General features: G+C 44.6%; 1 protein-coding gene across 2 annotated transcripts in view; it reads left to right on the top strand.

Moving 5' to 3' along the window:
• ADCY2 (adenylate cyclase 2) overlaps positions 1-25,621 on the top strand; it is a 455,060-nt gene that overhangs the window by 386,355 nt on the left and 43,084 nt on the right. For both annotated transcript variants that reach the window (XM_071207382.1, XM_058306528.1), the window contains exons 16-18: positions 7,176-7,313; positions 15,268-15,387; positions 20,579-20,748. In XM_071207382.1, the coding sequence (XP_071063483.1) occupies positions 7,176-7,313; positions 15,268-15,387; positions 20,579-20,748 (428 nt within the window). The remainder of the gene's footprint in view (positions 1-7,175; positions 7,314-15,267; positions 15,388-20,578; positions 20,749-25,621) is intronic.

Genomic DNA, 25,621 nt, shown 5'->3' on the forward strand with positions numbered 1-25,621 from the left:
TAAGAAATGGACCTGAATCTGCTCAAAGAGCAAAATGAAAACATGGGCAGTAAACTAAAAGCAGTCAAGAAAATGATGAATGAACACAGAGAATATCAATTGAAATGGAAATTATGAGAAAGAACCAAATAAAGTTGAAGACCACAGTAAAAAATCTTAAAATCCTTAGAAGGATTCAGCAGCAGGTCGGAGCTGACAGAAGAAAGAATCAGTGAACTTAAGATAAGACAATTGAAATCATCCAGTTTGACGAGGAGAAAGAAAACACAATGAGTAAAAGTGAACAGAGACTGAGGAACTGTGGGAAACCAACAAGCATGCCAATATATACATTATGGGAGTTCCAGAATGAGAAGAAAGAGAGAAATGGGTAGAGGGAATATTCTAAGAAATAATGGCTGAGAACTTCCTAAATTTAGTAAAGGACTTGAATATACACATCCAACACAATTGAACTCCAAACAGGATGAACCCAAATTAACCCATGCCATAACATATTGTAATCAAACTGTCAAACACCAAAGATAAAGTGAGAATTCTGAAAACCACAGTAGAGAAGTAATGTGTGACGTACAAGGGAGCCTCAGTAAGATTAAATTCCGATTTCTCATCAGAAATGATGAAGGCAATAAGGCAGCGGAAAGACATTTTATTTAAAGTGCTGAAATCAAAATATTGCCACCCAATAATTCTATATGTGACAAAATGTTCTTTCAAAAATGAGGGAAAGATTAAGATGAACAAAAACTGAGAGAATTTGTTACCACTAGACCAACCCTCCAAGAGATGGTAAGGAAATCTCTTGTGGATGGAAAGGAAAGAACAATAGACAGGAGATTGAAACCATACAAAGAACTTAATTTTTCATTAAGGGTAACAACAGACATAAATATAAATGGCAGTCTATTGTACTTTTGGTTTCTAACTCTACTGTTTACTTAATGTAATATCTAAAAGGCAAATGCTTAAAAAGTAATGACAGATTAGTGGTTTGGGACTTACAGTGTATAAACAGAACTATAGAAAGGTTTGGGGATGGAGGATATAGGAACATTTTGTATAAACTATTGAAGTTAAGTTGCTATCAAAGAAATTATAGATTATTATAGATTTAGAATGGCAAATGTGTGCCGCATTGTAACTATAAAGAAAATATCAGAAAATATGCAAGCTCATAGAATCATAAATTAGAGTACAGGTTGCCAGCAGCAGGGAGAGGGGAGGGAGTCATAGGCTAAATGGGAAGTTAATGCATAATGACTTTAGGATTTCTGTTTAGGGAGATGGAAAAGTTTGAATAATGGAGGTGAGGGCAGCACAACATTATGAATGTGATTAATCCCACTGAATGGTATGCTTAGGAGTGGCTGAGATGAGAAAGTATATGTTATGTTATATGCTTGTTCCCATAAGCATGCAAGGATATAACATATGCTTTAAAAAAAAAAAAAAAAAAAGGAAGAACAAACAAAAAAAAAGAAACAATGACAATTAAATGCAATATGTGGTCCTGGATGGGACCTAATAAGGGAGAATAAAAGACCCAAAGGACATTATAGGGACATATGAAAAAATTGGAATATAGGCTGGAACTTTTATATCACTGTTAAATTTCTTAAACTTGATAGATGCCCTTAGGGTGATTACATAAGTGAATATCCTTGTTCTTGGGAAAGGTATGGCTGTATTGAGTCTTCAAGGACTGTGGTGTGTACAAAAAGTATTCAGAAAAATGGACTGATAAATAGAGGGGGATAGGTAGACTGATTGAGAGAATGATATGGCAAACGTGGCAGAATGTTAAAATTGATAGATCTGGAGCTCTGGGGAGATAGGAGCATGTTGGAGTTCTCTGTATGGGGTTGTATTAATTTTGTAACCATCCTCTAAGTTTAAAAGTATTTCAAAATAAGTTTAAAAAAAAAAGACATTTGATAAAATGAAAAGTAGAGACTGTTAGTTTATAACTGGATTTAGAATCTAAGATATCCTAGAAAGTGCTTTTAATGATAATACTTTGCAAAAAATATTTTCCTATATATGAAAGTCCTTCAAAGTGTTTTCATGTGTATTATTTTATTTGATGATCAAATCAACCCATTTTATGTAGGTAGAAACTAAGACAAAGAGAAGGGATTTGTTTAAGTACACATTTTCATAACAGTCAGCAATAACAGTAGTCATCATAATAATAGATGCACATTTGCTGTCAGATTCAAGTTTGTGTAACTACTGGAGGCAGACATACATCTCTGTACCAAATACAGTAGAGTGACTCCAACCAAAAATACTCCCCCAAAATTATTTTGGAGCAAATATGCCATATACAGCAAATGGAAATGCTAGAAAATGTCAGAAGAAAGGTTTCTCTCAAGGTTGTTACCTTGTGCTTCTTATGGTAAAGATAATAGGCTGCCACCCACCAGCCTTGTTCCAGACAGATGAAAGCACAGATATAAGGATATCCTGGGGGTGAAAAAATAGGTCACACACTGGCTAATAGAAAAGCTTTCTACCCCTCAGGAGTGTTTTTCCCTTGAAGTCGATTTTCTCTAACATCAGTAGAACTTGGCCAGCTTTCTTTTGGTGAGTATTTGTGTGTGTGCCTCTCTCCTACTTTTTACTTTCAACTTTTTCTTGTCATTTTGTAGGTTTTAGGTGTGCCTTTGGAAAACAACATCTGGCTTTACGTTATTTTCCCATGATCCAAAAATCTCCCTCTTTTATCTGAGAAGTATAATGTGTTTAGGTATATTATAATTACTGCTTCAATCTTATTTTCCTTTTTAAATTTTCTTTTTCTCTTTAGTTTTCCTTTTCTCCTGCCTCCTTTTGGACCAATGGAGTTGACTTTTTTGCCTCTATTTCTTCTAGTGGGTTGGAAGGTATACTTCTACTCTGTTCTTTTAGAGATGACCTGCAAACATTTCACAAACTCATGTGACTTAGCAAAGCCCATTTATCTCTCCATCTTCTTGTTGTGCACAAGCGTCCACATTCTAACTCTGCTGATCCTTTCCCATTGCCATGTCTCTACTGGTTACATTTTCCTAAATTTAAAATGCTCAAATTAGTCATCAATATTGTTCTTGTTCTTTAACATTTTCTTTTCCACCGTTCTTCCACACTACCATTCTTTTTCCAGGACTCAATTTCCATCTGACTAAAGTGCTTCCTTGTTACCTGCTCACATGGTTTTAGCAGGAAAAAGTCTTTAGTTTTTGCCTCATTAAGTGCTAATTGATGATAATTCTTGCTAACCCTTGGAAAGCATGGTTCCTTTTATTTTTGGCCTCTGCTATCCTCAGGAGAAACCCACTATCTGCGTGGCTGTTGTTCCCTGGTGGGAAAATGTCTTTTCTCTTGCTGCATCAGTTTTGTAGGATTTACTCTGTCTCACATGAACAACAGATTCCTTGAGTTAAGGTGTAGGCTTAGTTTCAGGTTTTCCTTTCCTAGAACAGTGAATTTACTCAACCAGAGAGCTCTTATCCTGCTTCAGAACCACCAAGGGGTTGGCCAATATATGTTGCCTCTTCCCCCGTCTGTCTTCTGGCTTCCCGAGATACTTAGCAGAAGGATTTTGGATCTCTTCACTGGATCCTCCTTGCTTTTCATGTCTTCATCTTTTTGTGATGCTTTATGGGCTCCCTCCTCAGATCTTTTTTTTTTAAGATTTTTTTATTATTATTTTAATTTATTTCTCTCCCCTTCCCCTCTTCCCCCCCCCCCCCCCCCCCCGCCTAGTTGTCTGTTCTCTCTGTCCATTAGCTATGTGTTCTTCTGTGTCCGCTTATATTCTTGTCAGCAACACCCGGAATCTTTGTCTCTTTCAATTGCGTCATCTTTCTGCATCAGCTCTCCATGTATGCGGCACCACTCCTGGGAAGGCTGCACTTTTTTCATGATGGCGGTTCTCTTTGTGGGGCACGCTCCTTGCACATGGGGCTCCCCTACATGGGGGACACCCCTGCATGGCATGGCACTCCTTGTGCACATCAGCACTGCACATGGGCCAGCTCACCACCCGGGTCAGGAGGCCCTGGGTTTCAACCCTGGACCTCCCATGTAGTAGGCAAACGCTCTATCAATTGAGCCAAATCCACGTACCTCCTCAGATCTTTTATGACTCTCAGATCCCAGACAGCCTCTTTAGCACATCCACTGAGTGTATGGAGTTCTTCTAGGCTCTTCTACGTGGGAGGAAGCCCATGGAGGCTCCTGGATTTATTCAGGAGTGTTGGTCCCAGCTTCCCACTGGGTATAAGCCAAGGCAGAATCTTCTTCTCCCTTTGGTCATTCAGAGCCCACCCCCTACATGCTGTGGCCTGTGTCCAGTTCCAGGGCCAACCCACAGCCTCAGTGCCCCAAGCACGGAGCTCCCTTTGTCATTTTGCCCAAAAGTCCCATGAGCAAGAAAAAAAATTCAGGAGCTTCTGTCTACATCTGTTGCAGTAAATGACAAGCCAATGAACAAAATACACATATTACAATCAGATAACATATTGGGCAAGATTATCACCACGGATTATTCAAAGGATTCCAATGGAGTAATTTGTTTTACTTTTATTTCAAAAAGTATGTTTGTGTAATAATTAGATCTTTTACCTCATTGTGATATGGAATCTGAGCAGGATTTAAATTCTCTCCTAAAGTGATAAAAGTTTTGTATGTTTTGCTCTTAGAGTTTTCATTATCATATTTATTGATTATTTCTGTGTACAAGTACAAAAGCACTGATTTTAATATCTTTCTGTTCAATAAAATACTAATCCTCATCTATGAGGGTTCAAATACATATTTTCTTCATTTGCCAGACTCAAAACAAATGTTCTCTACTCCTCCCCATGACCTCTGAGCAAAAACACTGGGCTGTTCTATTTGAATCTCTGCTCCTTACACTTTAGAAGGGCGTTTCCTACTGGATATGTATTTGATTGTGTTCTGTGATATCAGTAATATTAGAAATACCATGCCGTAACGATAAACGTTCTTAAGTGGATTTTCCCTGGCAGGAGGGTCTCCGAGATAACGCGTGTTTGAAGCATCAAATGGCATAATTGGCTGGCAGATTTAATGCCAGCCACCAGTCCCCACTGAAAACACCCTGCTAGTGGGAAGAAGCGCCGGTGGGAGGCGTCTCACAGAGCACAGCCGAGTGTAGCTCCTGCCCTCGTGGCCAGCGGGACCCGGGGCAGCTCTGGCTCACACTCCCAGCAGAGGCTAAGAGAATTCAGAGAAAGGCCGGGGGAAAGCAGCCCAAGGAGCACGGCCTGCCTGCCCTGGAATCTGTGCGAGCGTGAGGATGTGCTATAGGCGAATTCCTTGACTCAGGAACAGGAGAGAGAAAAGAAAGTGGGAAGGAGGGAAAAGGAGTTAGATTTGTTTTTATTAGATATAAACAAATTTTGTGTCAATAAAATGTGTCTGAGAATTATTATGTATTCTTCATAAAAATAACAAGAAGAGCTATAACTTGGAAACTGAGCACCTTACCTGGGGGGAGGAGGCACTATTATTATCCCCATTTGGGGAGGAAACTGGAAAAAGAGAGGTTAATTAATTTCCAGAAAGTCTTCACAGCCCTGGACCTGCGAAGTTGCACTCGAACCTGTGCCCGTGGCTGGTTCTTCATCCTTCTTCTGACCACCTCCCATTCTGTAACATAGACTCTCATATTATCATTGCACATCTACGTTTAACATATTACAGTCCTTATGTCAATAAGATTTTTAAACAATAATACAGAATTGTTAGAAGCTGTAGTGATAGAGAAAGAAAAGTGCTGTTTATTAGTTCTATTGTGGTATATTTTCAATTTGAGTTTTATTGATGTCTCATACCATCAGGGCAACTTAGTAATACAGGTCAAAAGGATAACCAAATAACTTCACTGTTCCTTCTGAAGTTTTTGCAACCATCACTTTTTCTCATATTTCCAAGACACAGCCTTAGCCCCACAGTTGCTTTAGCATAAAGGAAAAAGCTTCAGGCCTGCCTGGCATTTTAGATAATAGATTTAAATGCCCACAGCAGCACGTGGCACAGGTAGAGTTTGGGCTGTTACCTCCACCTAACAACCTCGCTGTGCTTCTGCTTCCTTGCCACCTGGATGACAGTGATTGAAGCAATGGTATCTCCCTCGAAAGGTGGCCCCAAGGAGGCTGACCCCTCCTCTCGGACCCTGCGAGGCAGTGGCAGTGGTGAGGGAACGCTGGCATCATGGCGTACAGGGCGCCATGCCTTCTGGTATCCAAAGAGCCTCTCTGGGTGGGAGGGAGGGACAGGCCAAAGCCCTCACACCTCACCTGGAGACCTTTAGGTGCTTCTGCCTGCACCTCAGGGCTGCACTTATGGATACCACAGGCTGACGGGCCTTCAAGCCACAGGAATTTACTGTCCAACATCAAGGTGCCGGCAGGGCCACACTTCCTCTGAAGTCTGAAGCCCCGTGGCGGCTTGCCCGCCCGCCGTCACCCGACCTGCGCCTCCGTCGCATGGCTGTCTCTCTCCCCAACTGTCCCCTACTGTGTCCAATTTCCTCTGCTTGTCAGGACGCCAGGCATGTTGGATAAAAGCCCACCTGGTTCACTTTGGCCTCATCCTAACTGATAAGGTCTAAAGGATCTCATTTACAAGTGGGCTCCCAGCCACAGGTTTGGGGCTGAGCACTCGAGCACATCTCCGTATCTCAGTCTGTAACTCCGTCTTTGAAAGTGCGGGCACCAGTCTAAGTCTGTGCCATGTGTTATACCAGAAGGATTAACTAGTGCAGCAATTGAGCGGCAGGAGACGCGTTGACCTGTTTCCTTCGGAAATCTGCTAAACTTCCAATAACTTTTTAACCGTATCTGTGATCTGAGACCCAGCACACTTAGCAGAGTGTTTAGTTGGCAGACTTGTTTTCCCTTTACCAGATATTTTCTAAACATCCTTTCAGGTCTATTTTAAAAGATCACGTAAGCATATATATTTGTCATAGAAATGTGATCGCTGTGTTCTTCATTGGTAACAAAGGGGCCAATATAATTTTAATCCAGCTGGTGACCCTGGACAGGAGCTACTTGTTTCATCTCTGAAAATGTTGGTGCTTCTTGTGGTTTTAAATATCATCCTGAAGAAACTTGAGAGAATTCATGAGATGGCAATGAATTTCTTTTTCTCTCCCTACTTAGCAACGCAGCAAAAAAGCCTCCACGTCTCTCCTGTGGCTTCTGAAGTCATCCGGGATAATCGCCAACCGGCCCTGGCCACGAGTCTCCCTCACGGTGACCACCACTGCCATCATACTAGCGATGGCCGTGTTCAACATGGTAAGACCTCCGTGGCCGGGTTCAATGTGGTAGGCACCTCCGTGGCCATGTTCAACATAGTAGGTACCTCCGTGGCCATGTTCAACATGGTAAGACCTCCGTGGCCGGGTTCAATGTGGTAGGCACCTCCGTGGCCATGTTCAACATAGTAGGTACCTCCGTGGCTACGTTCAACGTGGGAGTTACCTCTGTGGCTGTGTGCACCATGGTAGGCACCTCTGTGGTCATGTTCAACATGGTAAGACCTCCGTGGCCAGGTTCAATGTGGTAGGCACCTCCGTGGCTGTGTTCAACATGGTAAGACCTCCGTGGCCAGGTTCAATGTGGTAGGCACCTCCGTGGCTGTGTTCAACATGGTAAGCACCTCCATGGCCGGGTTCAATGTAGTAGGCACCTCCATGGCCAGGTTCAACATGGTAAGCACCTCCGTGGCCGGGTTCAATGTGGTAGGCACCTCCGTGGCTGTGTGCACCATGGCAGGCACCTCCGTGGCCATGTTCAACATAGTAGGCACCTCTGTGGCCATGTTCAACACAATAGGCACCTCCGTGGCCGGGTTCAATGTGGTCGGCACCTCCGTGGCCGTGTTCAACACAGTAGGCACCTCTGTGGCTACGTTCAACGTGGGAGTTACCTCTGTGGCTGTGCGCACCATGGCAGGCACCTCTGTGGCCGGGTTCAATGTGGTCGGCACCTCCGTGGCTGTGTTCAACATGGTAGGTACCTCTGTGGCCGTGTTCAACACAGTAGGCACCTCTGTGGCTACGTTCAACGTGGGAGTTACCTCTGTGGCTGTGTGCACCATGGCAGGCACCTCTGTGGCCGGGTTCAATGTGGTCGGCACCTCCGTGGCTGTGTTCAACATGGTAGGTACCCCTGTGGCCGTGTTCAACACAGTAGGCACCTCTGTGGCTAGGCACCTCCATGGCCGGGTTCAATGTAGTAGGCACCTCCGTGGCCGTGTTCAACATAGTAAGCACCTTTATGGCTTTATTCACCATGGTAAGCACCTCCGTGGCCAGGTTCAACATGGTAAGCACCTTTGTGGCTTTGTTCATCACAGTAGGCACCTTGGTGGCCATTTTCAATGTGGTAGGCCCTTCCGTGGCCGTGTTCAATGTGGTAGCCCTTCCATGGCTAGGATCACTATGGTAAGCACCTCCAGGAGGCACAGTGCCCTCCAGGCAGGGCTGTCCTCATCTTCATTGCCTTCAGATGGATTTTCAAAATCTTGCCTATAACTCCTTGGGTGACACCAATTGCTGCCTATTCAATTCCATATTCAACTGTTGCCACAGTTGGGTCACTAGGAAAGAGGGCTCTCTCTGTGGAAGCTGCCCTGAGGCTGCTCCCGTGAGGCATCTCTTACTTCCTTGTTCCTGGTGACTCTTGGCTAGGCTACAGTGATGATGTAGAATGTTAGTAGAATAATCACCGAGGGGCAACAGAACCACCAAAGTAAGGAGAGTACAGTGGATGAGATTGCCTGCTCTGGGATATTAAAGGTCTGGTTTCAAACATCAGTCCTATGCATTACCAGCTCTGTGTTTTTAGAGAAATGTTCACTAACCTTCCTCAGGCCCCATTACCACTTCTCAAAAATGAGAACCAAGTCTGCTCTCCCAAGGTGGTGGTAAGGCTTAAATAAGTTCATGTTTCCACTGAAATTAGGAGAGTATGTCCTATTTTGTTAATACTTATCCAATGGTCACTATTGTTATATCAATATCCATTACTAGAATTGTCCAAAAATAGACAATTAGGTCATTAAATCACTTTGAGACATATTGTTATTATTCTCACATTATCAGGAATAAGGTGTTATGACAGAATTAGGAGATACAGTCCTTGTCTCCCATAGCATAAATTCACATTGTGGAGACAGATCATATATATTTAATAATAATGACATTCAACCACAAAAAATATATATATAGAACATAAACATGTGCCTGGTACATTGCTAGATGCCAGAATGCAAGACAGTGCTGCAGCCTTCTGGGAGTTTACCAGGCAGTACAGGAAACAGACAGCTGGTGGACCCATTACAAAATCATTGTAGGTCATGAAAGAGCTGACAAAAGCAGCACATTTGGAGGTAGAAGATGAAGGGAATGCTGGGTGGAGTAGAGCCTGCTAGAACTGAGTTCTAAAGGAATTCAGGTTCTAGAAGTTCTAAGCAGATGGACCTGAGGGTAGTGAGGGTGCAAAAGACAAGAATGGGGACAACATTTGGCCTCACGGACAGGAGCAAAGGTTTTTATTAAGAAGTAATAAAACATAAGGCTGAAGAAGTAGATAAGAACATTGACTGTTTACATGGAATGAGTCTTCTACATTATACTTTAGATGGTGCAGTTCCTCCCAAGAGACACCTGGGCATTCTGACGATGGCGATGCCAGCTTAGGTTCAGCAGGGCTTCTTCCTCTGCATCACCTTCCTAGAAATCATCTTAGAAACCCTGGAAAGGGGCATCAGAGGGAAGTGATAGCTTGTCCTTCCTCTCACTTCCTACCTTATCAGGAGCTAGGCATGTGGCATTCCCAGGTGTCCTCTACCTGGAAAGAGTCCAGGTGATAAGCTAGAGGACATGACTTGCTGGCTCATCTCACTTCACCTGATTACCCCCCACTTCCTCTCAGGAGCTCCTCCAAGAAAGGAAATGAGGTCATGCCTAAATCTAGGCTCCCCAGTATGTGGACCAGCAGAAGGTACCACCCACAGCCTTCCCTTTCTCCACCCACAACCAAGCCCGGGGTCAGCCCGTGGAGAAGCTGCTCTGCGTTTCCGATGGTACCCAGAGCTCAGCTGACAGGTCCCCAGCAGGGTCCTGGGTGGGCTTCTGGCTGGCCCTTGGTCTTGCGTTCTTATGCGGGGCTGTCTTGATGCACCAAACTCATCCTGTGAATGCCGCGTTCAGAGCCAACTCTTGCTCTTCTGTAGAATTAGCGAGTCGCACTGTGCTGACCTCCCTTCCTCCTAGACACTTGCAGGGCCCGAGGCCCACCTCTCTGCTGCAGGGACAATGAGAACTCCATCTGGGCAGAGGCCTGTCTGCCAGGTCTCCATTATGCCTGGACCGTGATCTCATCTATTTCAAACCAGCGCTTAATGAAGACTGTTCGAGAGCAGCTGGGCACAGTACCATTCCTGGACCACAAGTGAGTCGTAAAAGAGCTACCAAGCTCCAGAGCAGGGTTCTTCACTTCTTTTGTTCCATGGACTCCTTTGTCAGCCAGGTGAAAACCATGGACCCCTTACGAAGTCCACACTATACTGTGTATTATTTAATAAATATATCTCGCCCGCACCAACACGTCCCCACAAGAATAATGATTTTTTGAATTTTGATTCAAGCTCACGGGCCCCTTTTTAAGAATCCCCACCCGAGAGGGACTTTAAAATGTCAGAAGTGGAATAGAAACTTGACCAGGCACCAGGGATCTTTCTTTGAGAAGAACCAAGGGGATTCTTGCTGGGCCTCCAGAACTGTCATCAGACGGAGAAGCTTGGGGAGGGGAACACAAGTGGAGGGACTTAAGACTGGGACAAGAGGACATCAGATAGGTAGACGTCTGCAATATCATTCAGGATAATTCCAAGTCCTGAAAATGCCCCCATATCACACTTCTTCCCTCTCCCTGCCTTCGGCAATGTCAGCAAATCATCTCACTTTCAGCAATTCACCTCACTTTCACCTTCAGCAAATGACCCCACTCTTAAAAGAAGACAGAATCTAAAGGAGACACAGATGCGATATGGAAGCCGACGCTATTTGCATAGGCTAGTTAGTAATGACGAGGTGATGCAGTCCCTGTGTATTCATGGTTGACGAGCTGGGCATATAAGGGTAGATTTTTTTCACAGTAACTGTGATCCCTTTGGAGAGAAGAAATACATCTTGGGTACCAAAAATACATCTTCCCGTGCCCTTTTCCTTCCTCACAGAGAAAGGGAAGTTCATTGCCAAGTGAGATAGAGAGATCCACAGAAGAAGCGTTCAAGGTGTGGTGGATGGTACTTGAGAAAGAAATGAAATAAGGCTTTGCTCCACGTCCTGAGCTGCCTTCTACAGCTGCAGAGGCTGTGGGGCAAGGAATAAGCTAAATTACATTTTCTTCTGCCCTTCGATGCAGAGGGAGAGGAAATCAGACTTCCCTAAGCACCTGCATTTTTTCCAGAACAGGACAAATATTTTTTTTAAATAAATCCTTTATTATTCCTGCAAGTGTAGATGAATCCTGGGAATCCTGGACTAATTTTAGGTCAATATTTTTCAGAATATTATTCAGAATTCTTTAAAGAGGACAAGGCAATAATATTTATAGTTTGAGAAATACCATTTTATGGATACCTACTGCCATGAAATGAGTAGGTCTTTCCATGCAGATGTTCCTCTTTTATTTATTTCAAAGACGAATTTTAAAATGGGACAAAAGCATGACATAAGGTACAGAGAGGAACCCACTTGGCCCAGTTGTCACGCTTTTAATGTCACTAATCAGAGAAGGAGGCTGTGTCCATTGTCAAGCTGCTAGCTTTGATCACATCTGATGATTTACAGGAAAACGCCCCAAAGCTCTTCTGACACTCTGTTGTCCCAGCTATGACTGCCTGAGGCTGACTCGGGGTCCCCTAGCCCCGTGGTGCTGCGCCTGTCCTGGCTTACACTCACTGCCACCAGGGCAGTGCGAGGACAGGACCCGGGCAGGTGGGAATGGAGGTCCACGGACAGCTGCGCTTGGGGGTGACGCCTTCCTGAGAGGGCTACTCCGTGCCCCCGCAGCTTCCACGCCTTCTTTCCTAGCCCCACTCAAACCCGCCTGCCAGAGAGGTTTCTGTCTAATGTGGCCCAGCTTTTCAAATTTGTCCGGTCCTTTCTCTGGGTGCATCTTTCCAGGCTAATGAAGTCCCCTCCCAAGTCGTACTTCTCCTTCTTCCTCCTTGTTTGGCCTTGGGGGCTAATCCCGGCCTTGGACTCACTACTCACATTTCAACAAGAATGGCAGCTCCTGTGTGTGTGTGTGTGTGTGTGTGTGTGTGCGCGCATGCTCCCCCATGTCCCTGGGAAGAAAATCCAGTTTCCTGTAGGAAAACTTCATCTTTTTACAAGTCATAGCCCCATTCGGGTCCTCCAGGTTAGCCCGGTGATTTTGAAGGTCTCTCTTAGGGCACAGCGAGGGAGCGGGCCGTGTCTCGGTGCCACCCTGGGATTTTCCAGGAAGGGTTCTGCACACGTGGCAGGTGGGCCTTACCACTTGGGGGCCAGCAGCTGCCACGCCGCCGGCCCCGGCAAGGAGAGGTCAGCCCTGGAAGAGCCCGAAACGGCGCTGGGGGTCAGCTCCTGCCCGCTGCCTCGCCTTCTGGGTAGACGGGGCCCCACGGGGCCTCTTCCACGGGCTCCACCCCGTCTACTAGTCACTAACGTTCATTCAGGGCCTGCACTTGAATCGCCCGCTCAAGAGCCGGCCCAACAGAAGGGATGAGCCTCCAGGTCTAGCTCTAAATCTCATCACACTGCTATCAGACGGCTAACTTTCCAAGCCAGTTTTATTTGAAATAAATGGTGAGATTTTACCAGGACATTGTAAACGCCTGAAGTAGACCCTAGTGACACCATACGCCTCAACCCAAAGTGGAGAAAAGCAATCCATCCTCCAGATATTTTCAAACAGAGGGTTTGGGGTATCGAATCACAAATGATCTGCGTGTTTCAGTGCATTTTCATTTCTTGCTGACGGTTTTGAATTGTGTGTGAGAAGCTCAGTTGCTCTGCCTTTTTTGCTTTCTGACATCTTGGCAGCAACAGGTGATTGCTCACATCATTTTGCAGTCTTTTCTGAGAAAGTTCCAAGAAATTTGTTAAAAATAGCACAGCTCCATGAGCCACGTTGACATGGCGTTAACTGTAGCTGGCTAGTAATCTACCCAGACCTGATTCCAAGCAAATAGCAAACGTGGTGACATCACAACGCATGAAAGAAAGTATCAAATTGTGTGTCCACAATTCAGTATTATTTGAAGATCATAATTCAGAGGTGTTTTAATCTGCCTGGGAGCTATAAAGTTTGGAAGGAAAGCTAACACTATGCAGTTGTTCCTTGGCACTTATTTAGGATACCTTGATCAGGATGAAGATATCTTTTTTCATTTAGCATGAAGAATGTGAAACATTTTAAAGGGTGGAGAGAGAAATTTCCCCAAATAATTATGACGCTGGAAATTAATTCTGTGCATACATTTGCAATAGCTTAGCCTGGAAGGAAGAAGGGCATGGGACTATAAAACTCTTGAGTATTTGACTGGTTAAAAGTAGGGGATGACATGACTTTGTGATTTTAAAGTAGCAAATAAGGCAGAACAGGGGAATGTGATTCAAATTGTGGTGTGATAGACTGAATAAAGAGTTTCTTGATTTTCAGAGATAGTTAATAAATACTAGAAAACAATAGAAAGGTTTAAGGAAACATTGGTGTATTTGTGGTTGGAGTTTTCTATTCTGTTTTGTAAGTTCAAGTCATCATATTTATTATATAACCTCCTTGCAAGACATAGATTTCAAAGGGTAAATTTCTATTCATTGTACAGCAATTAGTTGTTTGTTTTCCTCTTGAGATAATGATAGATTTTTAAAAAATCTGTTAATTTAGCTGTAAGGAAATTTTTTCCCAAAGAATTAGCACAGTAATAGTCCAAGCAGTGGTTGTGATAGTTTTGATAATTGTTTAACAGTAAATGAATAAATATACTACATTTATTTGCTTTTTAAATGAACACTTCGCTGAATTTTATCAGATGGGTAGAAACACTGTGTCTAGCAATAATCACAGCTTATGAGAGAAATGGGGAAATCTTTCCACTAAATAAATGCCTTATCCACCTAAGTAAACTGTTTCACAAGAACCTTCCTATCAAAGGAAATATATAAATAACAAGCCTAAAAAAGCAACCATAAAAATTATGCAGGAAAGCTTGACTTTTCAAACCTCAGATATGCCTGGTTCACCCTACACAGAGCCCTCACCTGGGTTTACGGGTGAGAGGATATGCCTTTCAGTAAAGGGGCCCTGGCACGAGTCACCACCGGCTGGTCGGTCTTTCCTGGACACTGCTCTGACCCTCACCACACACAGGTCAGTGAACAGTCCTCAGAGATGCTGTGCAGAAGTGTTTTTAGGAGAGAGAGATGAAGGGAGAGAGGAAGACAGAGAAAGGGAGGAGAGAGAGAGAGTGATGGTTTCTCTCATTAACCCCGGGGGGTTAATCTGTTGTGCCTTGGGCACCTTCTGGAGGCTGAAGTGGGTGAGCTATCATCATCTTCCAAGAAATCCCCTTTCCAACCACCCTGCGTGCCCACCTCCCAGGCCTCCAAATCCCCTGTGACACTGAGCTGCCAAGAGGTCACAAGTAATGGACACAAAGGTTGACGCTGGTTATTGTGTTTTGCCCATAGAATTAATTTCTTCTTTTAAACTGCAAGACTCGTAGAGACCTACTAACTAATTTAATGTTTGAACCAAGATGGTGACAATCCTACTGGAAAAACAGCAACAACATTCTAGAACTTTTGGTTTCACAGTGATGTGGGCACCTGCATATGTGATGGTGTCAACTTCCAAAATAACGCTAGCCCAGCTCCCAGCCCTTTTGCATTTAAAATTAATATTTAACAAAGGTGCACCCAATTTCTTTAACATCAGCCTCAAAGGTCCAGAATGCATTAGTGTGTAGCATGGTAAGAAATAGTTATTTACTTACTGAAATAGAAATTCTGAAAGCTTAAGAAAGGAAAAGATGAACACTATCAGCCTTTGAAGTGTAAGGGATGCTGGATGATCCACAGTTGGGCTCATGGTTCACAAGGAACACGGTAAATAAGAAATTTAACATCTTCTGATCCATTTTTAAATCTAACTTGCACACAGTAAGTTTTTCTTCAATTGTCTTTTGCAGTTTTTTCTGGATGATCCGAAGGACATTGGCCCTCTGGCTGCCAATACATCAAACACAACTTTTTCTGCATCCAGTAATCAGGCAGTGATTCTGCGTGCACAAAATTTGTTTTTCCTCCCGGTAAGTAGTTTCACTTGCTGCTCTGGCTTGCGTTGTTTTCCTGTTCTCCCCCCGTTCTTCCCCTGTGTGGTGCAGGGGCTCCGCTGGCTGACCTGTCCTGCACTTAGCTTTTCTTCTGCAGGCTCAGTGCTGGAAAAGTCCTGACTAGCTCCCAAGTGCCAGCCTGGCTGAGGAGAAACCCATGCAGATTGGGACTTGTCTGAGCCGCAGCTGTCGACGCTGTCGCCGGCCGCTTCTGCCTTTCCTCTCCTAACCGTCCCAGCACGGTTGGCATGCTGCCCACCACTTGGCACTCAGTGTGTGTCACTGAAGGCCTGGGCTCATTGCCTCTCATTTTTGCTTGGTATTAATATTGTGGTGAATTAGTATTATCCAGCCCCTAATTCTGTGATGATGAGAGCCACTTCCCATCTTTCTGCCTCTCCCTTAGCTGCAAACACTGTCCAGTGAGTTTATCCTAAAAAAGCAACTTACTCACTGCAACCAGCATCATGAAGAAACTAAATTGAGATTTTATTTTATTTTTTTTTAAATTTCTCTCCCCTTTCCCTCCCAAGTTGTCTGTTCTCTGTTTCTATTTGCTGTGTGTTCTTCTTTATCTGCTCTGTTGTTGTCAGCAGCACAGGAATCTGTGTTTCTTTTTGTTGCATCATATTGCTGTGTCAGTTCTCCGTGTGTGCAGTGCCATTCCTGGGCAGGCTGCACCTTCTTTCGCGCTGGGCAGCTCTCCTTAGGGGGCGCACTCCTTGCACATGGAGCTCCCCTATGCGGGGGACACACCTGGGTGGCACGGCACTCCTTGCGTGCATCAGCACTGTACATGGGCCAGCTCCACACCGGTCAAGGAGGCCTGGAGTTTGAACCATGGACCTCCAACGTGGTAGGCAGACGCCCTAACCACTGGGCAAGTCCACTTCCCTACATTAAGATTTTAAAACTTGCTGACACATCTGTCGTTTAAGTGAAAAGAGTTCAATCTGTTTTTAACTGCTGAATAATTCCTTTTTTCCATGAATTGTTTGTGGGGAAAAAACAAACAACACTTTTTCATACCCTTTTTCATTTTCTGTATAATCATCTAAAAGTGGCACACAGTAGTCCCATGCAGTTTCTACCTCAACTATACGAAGTTTTAAGAGTGTTCCAAGAATTATTTGGGAGACTAAAATTGGTTATTTAATACGGATGCTTTTTAAATTCCCTACCCATTTCTAAAGCCGTCGGCCACCGCGACAGGTTGGTTTCCTCTCTTCATTCTGCTTTCGCTGACTTGCTCCCTTGATAGTCAGAGTTGGTGATCTTTGCCATCTTGTCACTCCAATTTCGTGGGGAGCTCGCAGTTCCCTTTCCAGGTCAGAGCTGAGGTTTCTGAGACTGTGCCTGGTTCAGGGACAACCTCTTGTCCAGCGTCCAGCAGCAGTGTCCCTGCCGGGCCCCCGAGGAGAGGGGCGGCAGGGGCTTTGTCGCATACCCAAGGGCTCTGCTCATCGAATGAGGTGTTACCGTGAACTGCAGGGAGGATGAGACGTACTCTGCCCTGTTTTAGTTACGCGGAAAATGAGACAGAGGGAGGATCCTGGCGAGGGTTTACGGGCTGTGATTGCACCGTGCGCGGCTTGGAGCCCCTTCTTTGGAGAAAGACATCGATGCGCCATGTGGACGGATTCTTCCTCCTTCAGCAGCAACATCCTCTGACCTGGGGAGCCAGTGCAGAGACAGCTTGAGCAAGCACCCGGGGAGCCAGTGCAGAGACAGCCTGAGCAAGCGGCCCCCATCCAGCATCCCCATGGCACTTCAAGTTGAAATCTGAGTAAATGTTCATTTTCAGAGGAAAGCAAATTAGGATTGGCAAAGAAAACTTCTCGCCATCTACCACCTTTAGACAGCACTCAGCTCACCGTGCCTGCCATTGCCAAAGGAAGTAATGTAACTGCTCTGAATTCCACATCAGGACGTCCGCATCATATCTTACGTTCAATAGGAGCGAATGATTAAAAACCCATGATGGGGAAAGGTAACATGCAAGCAGTCTTAAAAGATGTTTAAAAACACACATGGATTCTTTACAAACTATTTCAAATGTAGTCCACGGGCCGCGAATATTCCTACCCTAAGGCCTCAGAAAGAGGCCCACAGCCAGCTCTGCCACGAAAGCCCCCTGTGCTCACAGACTCCTGTCGGAAACTGCATAATTACTCATGAGTTTAGAGGTCCCAGAGGAGCCCTGGCTAGGTCTTGGCTTCCCCTAAGTAGATGTGAAGGGACATGAGGAAAGCTGTTTTGTGGCTGTGCATAATGTAGGTACACAGCCACAAAACCCATCTTGATATCCGGGAACGGGAAGGTAGTGGGGAAAAGCTCCCAATTCACTGCTGCTGGGGAAAAAATGGATACAGCGTTCTTAATGGTTAGTTATAATAGAGATCAAAATCATAAGAATGGACATATATCTTACCCTGCAACACTACTTCCAGAAATTAGTATTAAAGATGGAAAGATTTAGCTACAAGGATGTTCATCAGAGCATTTACAAAGCATCAACAATAAAAGAAAAGTAAAAGAAAGAAAACAACCTAAAACCTAGGGGAAATCTGTGTAAATAAATTGTATTTAATCCATACCAAAAAAAATTATACCCAGCCTTCATAAAAGATGCTGTAGAAAAAAGCTCAGTGATATAGAAATACTTATTCATAAGTCTCCTATCATTTTGAAACATTCCAAATGGTAAGATCCCAGTTTTCTAAAACAAGAATACCAATAATAAGTAGCAAAAAGAGGCTAGAAACTTATACACAAAGTAATAGTGGCTAAAGCTGGGTTTTGAGATTATAGGACATCCTTATGTTTATGTATCCTCTTGTATATTTCCTAATTTTTAAACATCAGATTATTATTGCTGTCACAGAAAAGGAAAGAAATTTTTAAATGCCCAACAAAGTCAATCATAAAGCATCTTTGCCATCCAGGTACTTTGTACCATTCCAGGCACTTTGCATGCATTTAATCCTTATAATTACCTTGTATGGATGATCTTATAGGAATTCCCACTTTGCAGGTAAAGAAATGGAGGCCAAAAGAAACTTCAGTAAATTACCCAAGATGGCAGTGGCAGTTACCATGGTGTGAAAAGACAAGTTGGTTTCATTGATTAAATATGCTTATCAGAAGGGTAATCATTGTTATTAGGCAGATGGCTGATAATGCTTTCCTAATAGGAGTTGGTTTTTGACCAGTCCACATTCTCGCAGGTGGGACAGGTGAGCCTGGCCCAGCCCAGCCTTCAGCCTTGTTCTCCTGCCCCATCCATCCTCAAGTTCCCAGCCTACCTTACAGTTCCCAGATCACCCTGTGCACAGCTGATCCCTCCAAGATTTCTAGAAAGACTGTTTAATAGAAAATGGATTCAAAGACTACTCCCATTAACAAAAATATATTTTAGTAGCTTTCCTGAAATGTGGAGACTTTTGAAAATCCTAAGAACAAAATGTTAAAAATGTGAACTCTTTGGTATATTTTATAGGTATTGACATGTATTTCAAAGTAGGGATACATACTATAGAGTCTTAAAAATCCTCCCATGCACACACACACAAAATGCATATATACATTCATAAGCACATAATTGACTCCTTATTCATCCTTCTCATTAATTAGAAAGAGGTGATTGATAATTCCCCTTATGAAAGTGCCTTTTAGGCATAATTTTGGCAGCAGAACCCTTTGGAAACCAAATCCTACTCGGAAACCCATTTTACAATAATAAGAGCAGATTTTTTTCCCTTTCTTTGTTTTTTTTTTTAATGTTACATTCAAAAAATATGAGGTCCCCATATACTCCCCACCCCCCTCACCCCACTCCTCCCACATCAACATCCATGTGGAATCTGTGCCCCTCTCAATATAGAGGTGGAGAGGACATCACCATCCCAGGGTCCACAGGATGGAGGAATAGAGTATGGATTAGAGTGGACTTACTGATGTTCTACTATGGAACTATTGTGATTAGTCATGGAAGAAATTGTAGCATCGATGTGAAGAGCAGAATTTATATGGCTTCCGTTGGGCCAGGCACTGTTCGAGCTCTTTCCTTGATCATTGTATTGAATCTTCACAAGAAGTCCATGGGGGGGGCGGTATTTTCTTCCGTGCTTTACCTTGTGCAAGGGGCATAACTCCATCGCCTAGGGCAGCGCCTCTGGGTGGAGCCCTGCCCTCTCCCAGTTCCCATCACCCCCGGCTTGGGAGGCACAGTTGCAAAGCCACAGCTTCCAGGCTTTGTCACCATTGACCGAACACCTCCCAGGTTGCATGTCGGTGTCTCCCAAACTCTCTGTGGGGGCAGGCCCGTTTTGGTTTTTATTTCTAATTACCAAATGGTTACAGATTAAGGCCTTTGTAAAACATAACAAAGAAGATTCTATGTGCTACAGGACAATTTTTAAACTTCTGTAAATGTGTAATGGGGTCATATTTTTTCATTTTCAAGAAGTGAATACCTTAAGATGACACCCAGGGAAGTGGCTGTGGCTCAATCAGTTGGGCTTCCGTCTACCATATGGGAAGCCCTGGGTTTGTGTCCCGGGGCCTTCTTGTGAGGGCAGGATCGCCCACATGCTGCGGAGAGCTGCCGGCCCGGGCACCGCGGAGTGCCGCCCAGCCCGCAAGCACCGCAGAGAGCCGACTCAGCAAGGTGACACCACAAAAAGGGAGACAAGTAAAAAACAAAACAAAACACAGAAGAACGTGCAGCAAATGGACACAGAGAGCCGACAACAAGCAAGCCACAAAGGGGGGGGCGATAAATAAAAATAAATACAGACACAGAAGAACACACAGTGAGTGGGCACAGAGAGCAGACAGCAAGAAAAAAAAAGCCGCAAGAGGGGAGATAAAAAAAAATGACACCCAATATAGGTGATTTATTTTATTCCTGGAAAGTATTTGGTGGTATATATGATTATTTTTACTAATCAAGCCAGGCTGGGCAAAAATGAAGAAAGAAAGAAAAAAGTCTCTGTATCCCATGTCTTCAGGCATTTGCCACTCAATCAAATAGTAGAAAGGCTTCGGCCTTTTGTAAATTTTATAATTGACCAGGTGAGCTGATGGTGGTCCAGAGTCTCATCCTTGCTTCTGCATTTCTCAGAATAAATCCTAAATTCTCCTCTGGCGTCTGTCCCTGTTCCAGTACTTTATCTACTGCTGCATTCTGGGATTGATATCTTGCTCGGTTTTCCTGCGGGTGAATTACGAGCTGAAGATGATTATAATGATGGCTGCGCTGGTGGGCTACAACACCATCTTCCTCCACACGCACGCCCACCTGCTGGACGGCTACAGCCAGGTCCTGTTTGAAAGGTGAGTTGTGTCCTCTTCACTCCCCAGGACGATGCGTGTGTGTTGAGTTAGTGCAGATTAGCCACGGCACCCACATTGATAATCAGTGCCTGCGAGCGATTCCTCGAAGTGATGATGGCTTAGAAGGATGTGTTAGGTGACAGAAGACCTAGAACGTGTACTATCAAATACACTTACAGGGTAGGAAGTGACTTAGAGGAAAGAGTTACGTTATAGCCTCCACCGCAGGGTACGAATGACCGAAGGTTTCGTGTCTGCAGCACTAGTGACCTTGGGGCTGGATGGTTCTCTGTGGCAGGGGAGGTCCCTGCCTTGTAGGATGTGGAGTGGGAGATGCCAGGAGCACCCTCCACCCCCAGTCCCCACCACCAAAATTGTCTCTGGACCGCATCGAAATGTCCCCTGGGGCCAGAATCTACAGAATCAAATAGACACAAAAACAGTGGGAAAATAAGTGGTTATATTGACAAGTTGCGGTGCTTATTTATTATTAGAGATTTCTTAAAATACCATTGGCAGGAGGAGAACTGCTGATCCTGGTGATTCTTTGTTCTGTGAAGAAATTGGCCTCCAAGAAAAGAGATGATTGTGTTAGCTCCCTGACCTTAGGACGTGGCACTGTAAGACTGATCCTTTCACGTCCACTGACTCAGAATTAGGAAAAGCTTCCCATGGTCAAATTACTTGTGTAAGCTTATAATGACTATTTTATTTCCTGCCTGAAAAAGAAAATTGTTTTAATCATTATAATGTTCTCCATATCACGTCTCAATAGCAAAACAGTATCTCATATCAAGTGGCAGGTTCATTTCCGGACCCACCAGGCTTCACATTATTTTCTACAAGTGTTCTGCATTCTCTTCCATAACATTTCTATATTTTTTTCACAGAAAATAAATGCCTCAAGTATTTGCATAGACTTGTTGCTCCAGAAAGACGGTGTGGCCAATTCTCCATTGGAGGGCCAGCGTCACTGAGGGCACTCCTCATTATGCAAACATTTCTGACCACTTTTTAGCAACACATTCTCCTCACCTCATTTAATTTCCACCATCCTCCACACCATGAAACCCTAATAATCTGTAATCAAGCTTAGGACAGTGAAGTTGCAAAAATGGATAATTGCATTAAGGAAATTTTACGATTCCTTAGCCAAGATGAGAATGAAATTGGGACTTAATTTTCCAATAAATTTTCAAAACAGCCAACCAAACATGATTTAATCTTTCTCTGCTGACTCAGAAGAGCCTGTACCATATCCCTAAATAAACGTAGCATTACTGATTTTCACACGCAGCTGACGATGGTACTAAATTTCCCTTTATTAGATTTAAACCTCCTGAATATGTTGCAAAACCCAAAGAAATTAGATTAGGAAGTTTCTGATGGGGAGAAAATTACTTTGGGGTTGGGAGGGGAGTAGAGGGAGGCCCAGGAAAGACAGGCAATTTCTGATTCAAATCCCAGCAGCACTGGAGGAGCTGTCACATTTACAGAAAATATTTTTCCCCCTTTAAAGCACTTTTGTTTTATTCTGGGCATTTTTGTTTTCACATCTGCTCTCCTGATTTTCTGCTGGTACTAACCTTATGAGCTTAAAAGAGAACGGAAATGAGAAGCCTGGCCTCAATGCTGCGCCATCATGGTCAGCTGTAAGCAGGGTGGGCTCCAAGAGGGGAGCGCCCATCTCCTAGTTCCAACCTTGACCTTAAGGTCCTGGCACTTTCCGAGCCTTGCCCTGTATTTACCGCACAGAACTCCCAGAGGCAGACAGCCGCTGGCGGGCGAGCATTTTGACCTAGCAGAGTATCTCAAAATTAACAGATTTTCTCTGATGTCAGTTAATGAAGGCCCCTTTGGGAGAAGAGTTTAGAATTACCCCCTCTTGTCTCCAGTCTTGTGCTGGTTTGGTAGGACCCTGTTACTCCTGCCAAGGCAAAACCCATCGCTGTCAAGGGTTTCTTTTTCCTGACCAAGATTCAGGAGTTGCAGAGGCAGCTTTACCGCAGCAAAAGACTGATAAAGGCTTACCCATCCTCATTTATCGATGGGTGGGTTGGGTTGGCACAACTCTTCCAGATAGTAAAGTGGGATGCTTTAAAATAACAGAGCTGGTCTGGATGGTACCTCGAGGGTGAACGTCACTGAGTCCCAAGGTCGCAGGTGCCCTTCGGGCTGTGCGCTGGCTTAAGGAGCCACCACGCAGCGCCTCCTTCTCTGAGAGAGCCTCCACTGACTTGAAGTTCCCCGCTTGGCCCTGTCTGTTTCCTGGCTTGTCCCTGGCCTCTGCACCGTGGTCCCCTGCTCGCTCCCAGGGCCCCAGCCCTTGCTGTGTCCTCTCTCCGGCACCTGTGATTGGTTGCGGCAGGTCTGGGTCCCACTGCCGCGCTGCAGCCTCTGGACTTGCCCTTCATCAGGGGAACCTCCTCCAGCTTCAGCATTCACCCCACGTGTGCCCGACAGCTGCAGCTCCTCCCTCCTGTGCCATTCTGGAAAGGTGGTGAGAATCCTTCCTGGGAGGAGGCAGACACTGAGCAGGCTGTCTTCGCCTGCTTCTGTGTTGAGAACTTTAATCCCATCTCAAATCAAGCTGAAGAGAAGGCACAGAGCAAAGTTTCATGGCTGCACCCACAATGTCTCCCACTCAGCCTGGCATATAGTAGGTGCTCAACAAATGCCACTGGAATGACTGAATAAAAGCAGGATGTGCTTCTGGACAACGGGAAGAGCCTAAATACTGGCTATCCAGAGGTGTTTATTCAGCTCATTGAGGATGTCTATTTTCAGCCTCAATGTCAGTTTTTGTTTATTACCCTTAAATATTGAAGGAAAAAAAAAAAGCAGGGAGAGGGCATCTCTGTTTTCAGGCAATGCTACGTCATCTTCCAAATGCACAGTTTGGGCAGTGCTGATGTTCTGTAGGTGAATTCATGGCTTTCACTCTAGGAAGGACCTTGCCTGGGCCAAATTTGACATTGATAGTGGACAAGCCAACAAGATGGTGCAAGCCAACAGGAACTTTTTTCGCAGGAAAAAGCAGGCTATGTATGCACTAGAAAAACTTCCTATAAGTGAATAGTTCAGAAAATTTCATCAAAGACATGCTTACAGATTCATGAATGCAGAAAGCAGACTTTTCAGAGGAAAAGGACAAAAACCAAAAAATAAAAAAGATTACTGTGAGAGTGCACCATTGAAAGTCCATTAGAACGGACCAGAAACACCCCAGGAGTTCACATCACCTGCCCTCTGGAGAATGGTGAGTGAAGCACAGAAGTTTCTGGTATTTAGAAGGTCCAGAACAAAATGTTTCTTAATTCTTTGGCATTTACAAACATCCTCCACATTGTCTGGGAGTACATGATGTTTTGCTGAATCCATCAAAAACTGTTCCATTGCCTATCCATAACACTTTTTCCCAAATCCCTGAGCCAGAGTTGCTAAGGACACCAAATTCCCTTCACAGTGATGGTGATGTCGACAACAGTTGATATTTCTGGAAGCTGTTTTGTGAAAAGTGCCTTTGCAAAAGACACTCCCCCTCGCATGGCAAGGGTTTGCCACACAGCAAGGCATTGTCAGAAATTTCCTAAGTTTTTTTCTTATGGAACCAAAAAGTTTTTAAGGGGTGGGTGTTACTTCAAGTGGACCAAGCCAATATGTAAATTCGCCTGGAGACTAGAAAGTACCTTTAGGTCAGAAGATGTGTAGGGCATGGAGAGCGTGAGCAGAAGGCTATGTAGGAGCTATCCACCCAACTCTGTGGTGGGACGTAAGTCTAACAAAACAAGCACTCGGTACAGAGTATAGAAATGAAGTATCTAAGCAGTTGCCATACCCACCACCTACCATTCATTAGAAGCTCTAGATCATTGCTGGGAGAGTTGTCTGCAGGCTTCTAACTTCCCAAACGTAGCAACTGCTCCATGTCAAGGATGTCAATGGAGATGCTCTAATCAGCTTTACTCATGGAGAGAAGTTCTGAGTCAAATGCTTTCAGGGTAGAAATTTTCTGTGTTCTCTGTTTTTCCCGTGTCTCGTGGAAATCCTGATTGCTAGGATTCAAGATATTGTGACAGAGTTTAGCAGTGTCACAATTTGGGGTCAACTGATGGCAAACTAACCGAAAGCCTTGAGAAAGTCCTGAGAATTAGCCACGCCCAGGAGCAGGCAGGGAGCATACCCTGGGCAGGGTTGAAGGTATACCAGAGCACCCAGTATCTCCTTAAAGTCTCCTCTTCTAAATGTATTCCAAACTGGCATTCTAACCCCAAAAAATACCCAGAGTCAGACTAAAACGAGCTCAAATTACTTTCGAGTTTAATATCTCAGCTTCCCCCCACCCCACGCATTCCCCCCGATCCAGTACCATCTTCAGACAGCCAAGAACACAACTCCTTTCTCTTCCATCCTGACTCGCCGGCAGCTGGCGGGGCATGGGGGTGTGACAGCCGAGCAATCTGACTTTGAGAACAAAGTAGGTCACCCCAGGCCTCAATTCGACTGACCATTCATGATCTACTTCAATTTCTAACTCAAAAAGGAAAATGCCCTGTGGTTTGGACTCGCCTTCAGGAAGATACAGGGTTTTGAGGCTTTGTTGGTGTTTTGCTCTTATAATGGGGGGCGGGGGGCTTCGCACAGCCAGGGCCCATAGCGTACGAAGAACACACGCTCCGTGCCATCAGCGCTTCCATCTGTGACCAAGGCTATGGTAGTCCCTCGGGATCGTATGGCACGGAGCTCCCAGCTATTTCCTCCTTAAATTCACTCCTCTCCACCAGAATGAAAGAGCGACGGCACACACCAAGGCGCCCCCTTGCTGCCAGCCAGTACCAGCCCCGCCTCCCCAGCCACGCCCTCCTGGCCACAG

Source organism: Dasypus novemcinctus, chromosome 2, assembly GCF_030445035.2.
Source record: "Dasypus novemcinctus isolate mDasNov1 chromosome 2, mDasNov1.1.hap2, whole genome shotgun sequence".
NCBI lineage: Eukaryota > Metazoa > Chordata > Mammalia > Cingulata > Dasypodidae > Dasypus > Dasypus novemcinctus.